At 46.0% G+C, this 13,567-nt stretch overlaps 1 protein-coding gene across 1 annotated transcript in view; it reads right to left on the bottom strand.

Annotated features, from left to right (window-relative positions):
* LOC115314054 (uncharacterized MFS-type transporter C09D4.1) overlaps positions 1–13,567 on the bottom strand; it is a 158,076-nt gene that overhangs the window by 31,893 nt on the left and 112,616 nt on the right. Inside the window, exons 7-8 of the mRNA XM_040219063.3 lie at positions 11,640–11,707; positions 8,659–8,873 (exon numbers count right to left, since the gene is read on the bottom strand). Of these exons, the coding sequence (XP_040074997.1) occupies positions 8,659–8,873; positions 11,640–11,707 (283 nt within the window). The remainder of the gene's footprint in view (positions 1–8,658; positions 8,874–11,639; positions 11,708–13,567) is intronic.

The raw sequence follows: 13,567 nt of genomic DNA, 5'->3' as shown, positions 1-13,567 counted from the left end.
GCTATGAATAAAGGGGGAAAATAACTGTGGTTGCTATTATGCACTATTAACCATGGCTATGTTCCAAATCTAGTCGAATGGATCACATGGCAGCACAAATACACCAAGGCTGTGGAGGAAGGTACGTTTTCGAACACAAAAGTATGAAACAGCGAGATCGAAAATTTCTTGAAACACGACCCATATTGTTGTGTGCCTTCTGTCGCCATCACCACCACTGTGCCCCCATCCTCCTCTTCCGTCGCCACTAGATCAAGCTTGTTTCTGGACCGCAAGTGCGGCAATTTAGAAATATAGTCATCATAGTACACTGCACTCGCAAAACACATACAAACGACGTCGATTCTTCATCGGTATCCAAGCATGCAAAAGCGCAGAGACGCAGCACTTCGGCATGCCAAGGAAGCTTTGATCGGGCTGCGAGACTGGCGAAACTTACTTTCGACGGGTCCTGCCTTTTTCTTGTGGCTCTGCGTTTGCATAAACATTTTAACGTGTTCTCAAAGGGAAGTTTCACAGTTTACACAAGTCTTTAAAAAAACTTCTTCGGCGAATGACGACGAACAAGTAGAAAATGGCTGTTCAGCTGGCTGCACGCCAGCCTCCAGAACACTCCAAAAAGGCCATTTTTCGACATACAAGATGGTCGTCCCGTGGCCGCATTTGCGGCTGCAGCAACCAAGCGGGATGTGCGATCCAGCAAATTGTCATAGAGATAAGTGACCACCACATTTCAAGATCCCTCCTCGAGGCCATTCTTGACAAAAACTATTGTTATTTTTTGGTTAATATCAGTTGCCGGTAAAAATTTACGGTGACAATTACGGATTTCATAAATATTAAATAACAGTTTCCTTCCAGTTACAGTTACTGAAAACATTTCATTCCTAAACGGTTTTCGGTTTCGGTTCCGGTTGAAGTCCCTGCTGCCGTGCACCGGTACCAAGTGGGAAGTGCACTTAACGAGGATAACTCACTACCCGAAGACTGTCCACTCTACAAATGTGGGTTCTCTGCCACGCACAAGTGCCATGTGGGAAGCGCACTTAAGGGTTGATAACTCGCTACCCAAAGAATGCCTGCACTGCAAATGTAAGTTTCTTGCAGTGCACCGGTACCATGTGGGAAGCACACTTAACGGGGATAGCTTGCTATCTGAAGACTGTCTGCTCTATGAATGTAGGTTCTCTGCCGTGCACCGGTGCCATGATGGGGGAAGCGCACTTAACGGAGATAACTCACTACTCAAAGACTGTCTGCTCTGAGAATGTAGGTTCTCTGCCATGCGCCAGTGCCATGTGGAAAGCGCACTTAACGGGGATAACTCGCTACCCGAAGAATGCCTGCTCTGCAAATGTAGGTTCCTTGCCGTGCACCAGTACCATGTGGGAAGCGCACTTAACGGGGATAGCTTGCCACCCCAAGACTACCTGCCCTATGAATGTAGGTTCTCTGCTATGCACCGGTGCCATGATGGGGGAAGCGCACTTAATGGGGATGACTCACTACTCGAAAGCTGTCTGCTCTGAGAATGTAGGTTCTCTGACATGCATTGGTGCCATGTGGAAAGCGCACTTAACAGGGATAACTCGCTACACAAAGAATGTCTACTCTGCGAATATGGGTTCTCTGCCGTGCATAGGTGCCATGTGGGAAGCGCACTTAAGGGGGATAACTCGCTACCCGAAGAATGTCCACCCTGGAAATGTAGGTTCCTTGCCGTGCACCAATACCATGTGGGAAGTGCACTTAACGGGGATAGTTCGCTACCCGAAGACTGTCTGCTATATGAATGTGAGCTCTCTGCCGTGCAACGGTGCCAAAATGGGGGAAGCGCCTTTAACAGGGATAACTCGCTACACGAAGAATGTCCACCCTGGAAATGTAGGTTCCTTGCCGTGCACCAATACCATGTGGGAAGTGCACTTAACGGGGATAGCTTGCTGCCCGAAGACTGTCTGCTCTATGAATGTGAGCTCTCTGCCGTGCACCGGTGCCAAAATGGGGGAAGCGCCTTTAACAGGGATAACTCGCTACACGAAGAATGTCTGCGCTGCTTATGTAGGTTCTCTGCCGTGCACCGATGCCATGTGGGAAGCACACTTAACGTGGATCATTTGCTACCCAAAGAATGCCTGCTCTGTGAATGTAGGTTCCTTGCTGAGCACCAGTACCATGTGGGAAGCGCACTTAACAGGGATAACTTGCTACCCGAAGACTGTCTGCTCTGCAAATGTAGGTTCTCTTCCATGCACCGGTGCCATGTGGGAAGCACACTTAACAGGAATAACTCACTACCCGAATAACGCCTGCTCTGCAAATGTAGGTTTCTTGATGTGCATCGGTACCATGTGGGAAGCGCACCTAACAGGGATAACTCACTCCCCGAAGACTGTCTTCTCTGCAAATATAGGTTCCTTGCCAGGCACCAGTACTATGTGGAAAGCACACTTAACGGGGCTAACTCGCTACCCGAAGACTCTGCTCTGTGAATATAAGTTCTCTGCTGTTCACCAGTGCTATCTGGGAAGCGCACTCAACAGGGATAGACTGGTACCCAAAGAATGCTTACTCTGCGAATGTAGGTTCCTTGCCGTGCACCGCAAGCTGCCATGTGGGAGGCGCGCTGAATGGGGGTAACTCACTGCCCGAAGAATGTCTGCTCTGCGAATGTGGGTTCCCTGTTGTGCACCGGCACCATGTGGGAAGCACACTTAACGGGGATAATTTGCTACACGAAAAATATCTGCTCTGCGAATGTGGGTTCTTTGCCATGCACCAATGCCACGATGTGGAAAGTGCACGGATAACTCGCTACTTGAAGACTGTCTGCTATGCGAATGTAGGTTCTCTGTTGTGCACCGGTACCATGTGGGAAGCACACTTAACGGGGATAACTTGCTACACGAAGAATGTCTGCTCTGCGAATGTGGGTTCTCTGCCGTGCACCGGTGCCATGATGTGGAAGTGTACGGATAACTCGCTACCTGAAGAAAGCCTGCTCTGCGAATGTAGGTTCCTTGCTGTGTGCCGGCACCATGTGGGAAGCGCACTTAACGGGGATAACTTGCTACCTGAAGAATGCCTGCTCTGCAAATGTAGGTTCCTTGCTGTGCACCGGCACCATGTGGGAAGCGCACTTAACGGGAATAACTTGCTACCTGAAGAATGCCTGCTCTGCGAAAGTAGGTTCTCTGCCACGCACTGGTACCATGTGGGAAGCGCACCTAATGGGGATAACTTGCTACACGAAGAATGTCCGCTCTGCGAATGTGGGTTCTCTGCCGTGCACCGGCGGCCATGTGAGAAGCGCACCTAATGGGGATAACTTGCTACACGAAGAATGTCCGCTCTGCGAATGTGGGTTCTCTGCCGTGCACCGGCGGCCATGTGAGAAGCGCACTTAACAGAGATAACTCGCTACCCAAAGACTGTCTGCTCTGCGAATGTAGGATCTCTGCCATGCACCGGTGCCATGTGGGAAGCACATTTAACGGGAATTACTCACTACCCGAAGAATGCCTGGTCTGCAAATGTAGATTCCTTGCCGTGCACCAGACCATGTGGGAAGCACATTTAACAGGGAGCACTTGCTACCCGAAGAATGTCTGCTCTGCAAATGTAGGTTTCCTGCTGTGCACCAGTATCATGTGGGAAGCACACTTAACGGGGATAACACGTTACCCAAAGACTGTCTGCTCTGCAAATGTAGGTTTTCTGCCATGCACCGGTGCCATGTGAGAAGCGCACTTAACAGGGATAACTCACTACCCGAAGAATGCCTGCTCTGCAAATGTAGGTTCCTTGCCGTGCACCGGTACCATGTGGGAAGCGCACTTAACGGGGATAACTTGCTACCCAAAGAAGCCTGCTTCGCGAATGTAGGTTTCTTGCCGTGCACAGCTGCCATGTGGGAGGAGCACTTAATGGGGATAACTCACTACCCGAAGAATGTCCGCTCTCTGAATGTAGGTTACCTGCAGTAAACCAGTGCAACATGGAAAGTGCACTCGATGGAGCTAACTCTCCCCCCTTTACACCATTTCATCTTACGTCCGACCACAGCAGATGCTGCAAGCCATCCCAGCCAATCCAGACATGTGAACGTAGCTTGCGATACACACTCCACGTGTCAGTGTGCCCTCCCTCCAAGGTCACATCACACGTTCAATGTGGCCGAACGTAAGGTGAAACAGAGTATAAACTTCCAACAGTAAAAGATATATATATTACGAAATGTTCCAGTATCAGTATTCTATACCAGAGTACAAGTGAATTCACAGTTATTCTAATCGACACCTACTGGTTCGAATACTTACAGAATTCCATCATGATGACCTGTCAGCGCAGTCGAAAAAGATGGCAATTATCTTTTGGCAGAAGGCTCACAAAAATTATTTATAATCAGTTTTGTAGGCCCTACCGAAGAAAAAGTAACAAAATATGTTCCTCATTATTTGCAAATAAAAGGAAAACGTTATCGTCCTACATTACCTCAAAGTAAAAGGAATTTGTTACCGCTACCAAACAAAGTAATGCACATTGCTTTTGCATTACATTTTATGTATGAATTAACATACTATATAGAGTTGACTGTAAAGGTATGTATAAGTGCCATGTCTCAAGAAACATTATGTTCACGCAGAAACTGAAAGTAATTACCTTATCTTTTTTACGTTTTCACCTAATACTCACAAAAAAGTTGTAAACAAACTAAAAAATTTACTTAACTTGTCGCTCAAAAACGAAAAAAAAAAATTGGAGTGCAATTTTTTTAAGTATTGGGAGGAAGAGGTAAGAAGTAACGTAACTATGTCACCCGTTACTCGAATTAAGTAACATAAATGTTACCCGCTACTGTTTTGGAGACGTAACGAGTACATTACCACATTACCGAAAGTAACTTGTTACCGGTAACGTCGTTACTTGTAACATGTTACTGCCAACACTGCTGATAATTTAACAGGATGCAGCAGAATATAGCACGACCAAGTACAGCGATGTGGCTTGGCACCAATAGCGTGGGAAAGATATCGCTGCATTAAAGCAAGAATAAAGGCAAGCTGGTTTAGCATGGACATATATTAACCCCGGAGGGTGGGTGAACACGTGGAAGCACAGCACATGTCGCAGCGTCACGCCTTAAAATGTGTAACGCTTTTTAACGGAACCCCCAATTCCAGAAATGTGCCTTTGCACGTAAGAGTGGAGCAGGTTTCTCGCAAAGCTGTGAGCATTTTTTGTCAGACGAGTGTTTCTGCGTTCTGGTTTTCCCACATGAGCTTTCATGAGTCGCCGATTTTAGGGTCAGCTTCGGGACTTCTGGCAGCGTGTCCCCTCAAAAAAATTTACAAGGCTTCCTTTACTACAAAACTAAATAATGCTTTCGCCGAAAGCTCAGTATCCACCCAAATGTAGCCCTAGACGCCAGGACGAGTTGTCCATGTATTTGTGGGCATTGTAGTCCCATGTATTTGTGGCCATTGTCAGCCATCATTTTAACATTGAAAATTTTTAATTGTCTCTAACTTTTAAATGTGATAACGGCTTGTTCTGAAACTTTGGCATCTAATTCTGACCACTAGTGCTACATTTTGGCAGAAACTGAGCATTTGACAATGTAAAGTCAATTTTTGCAATTAAAAAAACACTGCAAATATTTTGTGGAACACCCTAGGTGTTCATGTTACAGAAAAGTGTAGATACAGTGCATGCCAGCCAAAGCTTGAATATTGCCATTCTGTTTACAATATAAAAATTTATGCATAACCTCTGGACATGAATCTGAAGGTGGCTGGTTAACACACTTGCATTTGAGTGTGCTCAAGAGCATTAGGTTCTCTTGTAGCTACTTAACGAGAGAACACACTGCCATATTGGTACCATCTGTAAGTCAGCCCTGAAACACTTACAAACTGAGTACTATATAAATTTTTTTATAGCTTTTTCATCATTCTTTGACTGTGGGTTGGAAATATTTCTGACAATGTTATATGATCATTTCTCATGTGTAATGCATTAGTTTGATCTTGGAAATACTGGCGAGACGTTGGTCCAGTTATAAGCAAATTGGAAGGATTCGAGAAATACCCGAGAGTAACGTCAGCATGCGAGAGTGTTCCTAGAGAGCCTAGATGTAAAAAAGGAAGCAACCGAAATCATGAATTGCGTTTGCAATTTCAGGGCGTAAGCCCTCTTGCACAGGTCGGTTTCAAGTGCATGTGCGTTGCATCTTTATGGGGCAAGAAGTAAAGCGGGTGGAAAATCGGAGACATTTGCAGACGATCGGAGCTTTTGACTCCCCCTCGCAGCTCGTACTGCGAGTGTGGCTTGGTAAATCGCGTGACCTTGGTCAATAAGATGGAAACACTCCAAAATATAGCTACACTAGTGATCTCTTGATGTAAGCAGTAATGAGGAAATGCAATGTACTTGGACACACTCGAGGCCGGTTCACATATTTGCATTTCACTGTGACCAAGTGAATTCGGATCTCTTGCGAGTGCTCACGACAGGAAACACGCCACGGATCAGTGAAACCCACTGGCACGCCGGCACCACCTGCCGAGCAGTCTGGAAATCTATATAACCATGCCAAAGGTTTCGCAGTATGTGCAAAATCAAATCTACACATTATCTACGAGAAATGGTCGCTTACGACATTGTCAAGAAGTATTTCGAGGTAAAACCATTCTGCATAAAAAAATAGAAAATAAGTGAGAACCGATGATGTTTCAGGGTTCCCAATACAGTTGAACCTCGATGTAACGAAGTCGGTAAAATTCGCAATTTACTTCGTTACATTGAAATTTCGCTAAATCGAAATTTGGCTTTAGCATGCGAAAAAAAAAAAAATTCCGAAACATTTTACGGGTATGAAAACTCACCGAAAATGACATTTATTTAGGGGCAAAGTAGTCCGCGAGTTTTGCTTGCGCCTTGTCCGACAGTAGCAGCGGCGTCGGCGGCGTCATACGGCGTTCGAGCGCCCAGAGCGCTTGCACGGCATCTTGCTGCCCATGCGACGCCGTGTACCTCCTCAGTACGTCCATTGCGTTGAGCACTTCCCGAGTGCTCGTGATCTCGGCAGTTTCTTCCGGATGGCGTCTAAAACGTTTGCTTTCTCATCCAAAGAAAGAACTTTACGTTTCCTTATGGCAGCAAGCACGTAAGTGAACCGCCCGGTTAAAAAATAAAGCTGTTTAGTTTAGGCGGTGCCAATGTTTCCAACCTACACAGCACTCTTGCCCGCACAGTTTACTTGCCCCCTTGCGCCCACAGTGTGCTTGCGCCTTTGCTTTACATCACGCTCGCAAGACGATAATCGGTCTTTTCGGTCTTCTCCTAGATGGCACTGCCCGTGCGGTCGCGCGGTCGCGCCATCACGTCGCTCCCCCGCTGAAGTTGGCTCCCGCGCTACCCGCGGTACAGTGGACTATGATGATCAGTGAATGTCAGTGGTGATGCTGTTATGCCGTGTTAACTTTTTGCTCGGCATTTTCTGGCCAGCCTCGCGGAATCCGCTTTGCCGCATGCCTCGCCGGCGCTACCGGCGCCGCATCCTCGGGCAGCCTAGGAACGTTGGAAGGCCTGTCCCCGTGAAGTAACCTATCAAGCGCTCGCGTTTGCGCATAATTTTTTTTTTTTAACCACAATTTTTTTGCGAAGTTGTTTTTTAGAGTTGATTTATTTATTGCCTTCTATGGCAATGGCGCTTCGTTATATTGAAATAGCAGCAAAATAGACTTCGTTATATAGGGACCAAAAATACATGGGGTCTATGGGCAAGAAATTATGAAAAATAAAATACTTCGTTAAATCGAGAATTTCGTTACATTGAAGTTCGTTATATCGAGGTTCGACTGTATATGGTGCCAGCGTGGTGTCTCGTTGTTAGCGGTCACAGTCAAATGGAAATGTGTGAACAACCCTCCAGTGGTTAACGTGTCTACTGTGCGCACTCGTTCGACAGGAGAGTGTGTTACCGCACTGCAGCTCGGAGCACTAGGGGAGAAAGCTCTCGCTGCAGAACCCAGGCATCGTGGGTTAAATCCACACCTCTGGCCGTTTAGATCTGGATGAGCATCGCACCGGCTTGCGGTTGTGTGTCACTACTGCGTGAGGCATGACCCCGGCCTAACAGTGACACTGCGCTGCCTAAATGTATCATCTAGAGCAGACACTAAACAGCCATTGGGGCTAACTATCTTCCCGCCATCCAAGCATTCACACAACTCAGTCACTTTCCCCCACCCTTGCCTGTTTTGATGTCGATTAGCATCAAACCATTGTATGTTTGCATAGTAACTATAGCATGATGCACATTAAAGACCACAAATTAGCAGGGATATTTGAGACCAGCCAAATTTCTAATCTGTTGCAGAGACACAGGACGCGCAGTGAGGCTGACTAACTTTTCACTGTCTGAAAATGCACACAACCCAACTACTTTACACCACCCCTGCCTCTTTCAATCTGGGCGAACGTCGTACCGGACTCTGTTTGCATACTCCTACAGCGTGCTAAAGACCCCACGCTAGCGATGGTACTGCACCGAATAAATTCCTCATCTACAGCAAAGACACCAAATGCCCGTTGGGACTGACCTACTTCTCACCATCTAAACAAACGCGGAACACGATCGTTGATCTTACTCACCCGAGCAGGCAGGTGACAAGGAAGATAGGCCAGAGGGTGGAGGTAGACAGAACGAAGGTGTAGGCCAGCATCCCAGCCAGGGACAGCACGTACACGACAAGCGTCGTCTCCTTGTAGCGGTGCGTCTTGTCCAGCACCACGCCGCACAGCACCGAACCAGCCATGCCCGAGATGACCAGCGACAGGCCCAGCCAGCCCACACTCTCTCCCTGGCCCTGGATAATGAATACACTCTATTTACTAAATGCATAGCATTTACAGGGTCACGTCTAGTGTTTTCATGTTGTGCATGAAGCATCGATACAGCATGCTGATCAGAGCGTGCTGTTTTCGATTGCGTGCTCCACATGATTATCAGCGACTCCTATTGGAGCACACACTTTCATCAGCACTTGGCAGCAGCAAAGCGGACTAAATATATCATTAAGGCTCTTGCTCAAGGGCTTTGTGTGCCACTAAAGTGGCGCAGGAGCGAGAATGGCGGGCACAGCAGGGTGGAGAGGGAGGAGCGAGGGATGCGTCAGAAAAACTAGAGAGCCAAGCCCAGCGGCGACAGGATGCCAGTCGCCATTACACGGTGGCCAACCGGCGGGTCAAGCACCAGTTTATGGACAATTCGTTTGGCACGGCGTGTAATGCGTGCGACAGACTTGTGGTACGAGTGGATGTGAGCAAAGGCATTACAAATACAATGCATTTATAACACCCTTGGGAAATACCAGAGACAGTTCATTTTTCACTGGAGTGTACTGACCTATTCACTCGCCTATTTACCAAAATATTCACTGGGTTATTAAAATGCCTAATCCCTCAACTATTCAATTGGAAATTCACTGACGTATTCACTCTGGGGTGGGGTTGAGTATGGAGGCACTTTAGAATAGCATGGTCAGAATGACAAAAGCGCCAATTTGACCATGCCATTAGTAGTTTGGTTGGTGCATGGCATTCGGCAGGTGCCTCTTGTGTGCATTCAAACTCTTTATCACGGTAGTACCTCGGTTCAATGCCCACCCCGAAGCAACGTATAATTCATGAACAAGGAGGAGAGGGCGATGTTTCTGTGTTGAGCCATAAAAAGTTCATAAAAAATTTAGAGTAACAAAAGCTGAACTTTACAAAGAATATGATTAGAAACAAAGTATGCAGAAAAGAAGTATATGGTACTGAGCAACTGCAAGCAATGCTTTCTGCAACTTTTGTTCTAACGGGAGAGAAACATGCTTAATGTTCTAGCCTCTCTCTTCCTGAATTAATCAGGCACTTTTTATTTCCTGTTCATAAACTTTTCAAAGTTTGCTCCCTTTTTTTTTCTCGCATAACTTTTTGGAGTTAGAGGCAGTCTGTAACGACTACTTTTAACAGGCAGGCGATGTTAAACTGTTTTCTTTTTGGAAATCAAAGTTTTGCCTAAACATGGGGCAGGCAGCTTTTCATTGCTGTTTGCCAAGCAGAGTAATTACGTCCCTTCGTTTGTTCCTCAGACTTCGGTTCACACAGTGCTAATTGTTGACCAACTCGACTCTATGTTTTCTATCATTTCTTTGCTTACAGGGGTTGTATTTTTCAACCCCTAATGAGCTTGGATGAAAATAAACGAGAGGGATGAAAATGTTTTAATATACATAAAACTTAGACACGCATTCTACCTGTTACTCCACCAAATCACCACAGATATTAAGGCAGTTATTATGACGTGGCACAAGCTTTTGGGATGCCCTCTTGCAAGAAGGATGCCGCGCTGATTCTTAGTCATTCCATCTCGCAACAAAAAGACTGTCAGTCACCGCTGACATGTAATGTGCACGGAGGAAACTGCATAAATGTTCGATAGGGACAAACAGACGTCCATAACGATGAAGATCAGAAAAGAATGTCTGTGGCTACTTGATGGGCTTGTTGAACGTGGGATGGAATGATAGAGAACCTATAGGAACCCAGGCAGTAACCTTTTATGAGGAGTGCATCAGAAAGCTTATGCTACTTCATGATAAGTGCCCAAATCAATGCTGCAATCAGAAAGGGATGCAGCTAGAGTATGCACCTAAGTTTTACCGAGTATATCAAAACACTTTTGATCACTCATCTCTTTTTACTGAGTTTGAAAAAAAAACAGCCCTTGTATCTAAGTTAACTGCTAAGAGAAATTCAGAATTATGAAAGCTGGCATACACCACATGTATAGCTGCCAATTTAACAGCACCCTGCTTGCAAATGTTCTGGGAGTTATGGCTCTTGGTATCACAAGGTGCACAGCATGAACGCATGATTGTGCTTTCTCACAGTTGACTAATGCAGCCTAGCATTTAACAATAAATGTTGCCACCTACATCGGTGCCCTAAATTAGTAAATCCAACTACACTATTAATTTTTATCATTATAAGCCATAAGGTAAAAATAAGAAAAACTTACAACTGCAAGTTGAGGCTAACTATTTGTGTTCTGTACTCGAATAAGGTATATAATGTATTGTTTGCTGGCAACTCTTTTTCCTGACAGACGCCACTCCAGTCTTTCTTTGCCTTGTTGCAGAGCCCACTAAAACTTGTCAGCAACATAAAATAACATTGTTTCCTAACCAATTCCTCACATTTGTTCTACCTTCCTATTGTCCCCAGTCAAAACAAGATAGACTTTCTTACATTTGCCAAGTGATTCGGTAGCCAACAAACTTTGAGCACTCTAAAATTACTGGCCATAAGATAGAAACACAACTAGAAAAAAAAAACTCTATTAATGATATATGTTGCAATATGAGGCAAGAAAACACATTGTGATAACAATCAGAAAACTGTAGGTATATTTGATTGTGGCATTTGGCCATGCAATGAATTCTTCCCCTCCTGGTCAATAATTATTGTCCTAACTCTTCCAACTGCTATGCAACGACGTATATGCATACGTTCACTTTGCTGACATCATACAGCTGATGCATATATCATCTAAGCACAAAGAACCAAACAACAATAGAGTCACTCACGGGGAAGTATGGCAGCACCACTTGGTTGAGCAACGTTGAGATCGCATAAAAGGTTCCCACGTTAATCCCTGCGTAACGAAACAACACCTCGTAAACAGTATGTAACCAACTCTGGAATCAGCATCACATACACAAAACACATCAATAAAAGATATACAGTCAAACATCATTTTATCGAAAATGGATATATAGAATCATTGCCTTTATCGAATCGTTGTCAAATTGCCATAAGAAATATATGCATTTTAAATTTTTTATATCAAACTCGGTCGGTAAAAAAATTAATAATCAAACTCCACAGCGCCGGAAAGTGTATGCTCCAGAGATAGGTAGCAGGGTTCTCCGCAATGCATCGGAGGATATGGTCGGCTTTCCAGTAACAGATCGGAGCATAGCGGTGGCAGAGTAGGCGTCTGTGACTTTCAGAAGCACATGCCTACATAAAGCATGAAACACATGAGCGGTGAAACTGGGCACCGCGCACCTTTCGCCGCATGTCGCTAGGCGCATTACAGGCACACTGTGCAACTTTATTTGTATCGACCAGATCCGAGCAAAGCGGCACCGCGCGGAAGTGACGTAGGGACACCACCACCGATTGCCATAGATACTGGCACGCGCTGCCGTGCGCTGCCCACTTTCATCACTCATGTGTCCTTGCTTAAGGCTTTATGCCTTCGGTGTTGGGAGCACCATCCAGACTCAGCGGCATACGCAGACGGCTCAGTTGCTGTCTTTGACTCGAATGGGCTCAGTCTGTCCAGTCATATCACTCTTTTCATGTGCTTGTTACACAGCTCCCGCAGTTGCGTGCTTTTGTTCCTCCGACGCTCCGTCAACCGTGTGTAGCATAGTGATGGCGACAAAACGTAAGAAAACGTATGTCACCGAAGATTGCAACGATCATCCGCCGCGCTGAAAAAGGAGAAAAGAAGTCCAATGTTGCCGAAGAGTACAACATACCGCGAAGCACTTAGAACATGCTGCTGAAGACGATAAGTGACATCAAATCGAAGGCTGAACACAGTGAGCATTCTGGCGCATGCCGTGTTCGAATACCGGCCTTCAAAAAAGTGGAAAGACCACTGCACGAGTGGTTTATGGACGCAAAGTCTCGGAACATTCCACTGTCCGGGCCGATTCTTCAACAGAAAGCCAAGGGCTTCGCGTTTGTCCATCAAGCAGAGTACTTCACCGCAAATAGCGGGTGGCTACAACGTCTCAAAGCCCGTTACGACACTGTCGGGAAGACGGTCTCGGGAGAAAGCAAGGACACCAATATGGAGGGCATAAAAAAGTGGCTCGAACAAGAGTGGCCCAACGTTCTTGCAAAGTATGAGTCAATGCAAATCTTCAACACTGATGAGACAGGCCTTTTCTGGCAGATGCTTCCACAACAAACACTCAACACCCACGGGGAGAAGTGTCATGGCGGTAAGCAAAACAAAGGCCGCATCACAGTTCTCTTGGCCCCCCAACATGGATGGCAGCACTAAACTGCGACCCCTTGTCGTCGGCAAGTTTCAGACCTTGAACTGTGTGTGCAACCGTCGCCATATTTCCCTGACATACATATGGAACAAGAAGGCATGGATGATGCGCGATATCTTTAAAAAATGGTTTGAGAATTGGGACACGGAGCTTGCAGACCAGGGTCGCGAGGCAAGCCACCTTGTCGACAATTGCTTGGCACACCACACAAATGTGCCACTCAAGAACAGAGCTAAAGTTCCTGCCGCCAAACACTACATAAAAACTACAGCTGTTAGATTGGGTTGTAAACATAGAAATAAAACAGTGCAAACAAACACAAGGACAAGTAGAAGGAGGGACACAGACACAGCGCTGTGTCTGTGTCCCTCCTTCTACTTGTCCTTGTGTTTGTTTGCACTGTTTTATTTCTATGTTTACAATGCATCACCGACTAG

This window comes from Ixodes scapularis, unplaced genomic scaffold (genome assembly GCF_016920785.2).
Source record: "Ixodes scapularis isolate PalLabHiFi unplaced genomic scaffold, ASM1692078v2 PGA_scaffold5__190_contigs__length_132052651, whole genome shotgun sequence".
Classification (NCBI taxonomy): Eukaryota; Metazoa; Arthropoda; class Arachnida; order Ixodida; family Ixodidae; genus Ixodes; species Ixodes scapularis.
This window is presented reverse-complemented; position numbering and strand designations above follow the sequence as displayed.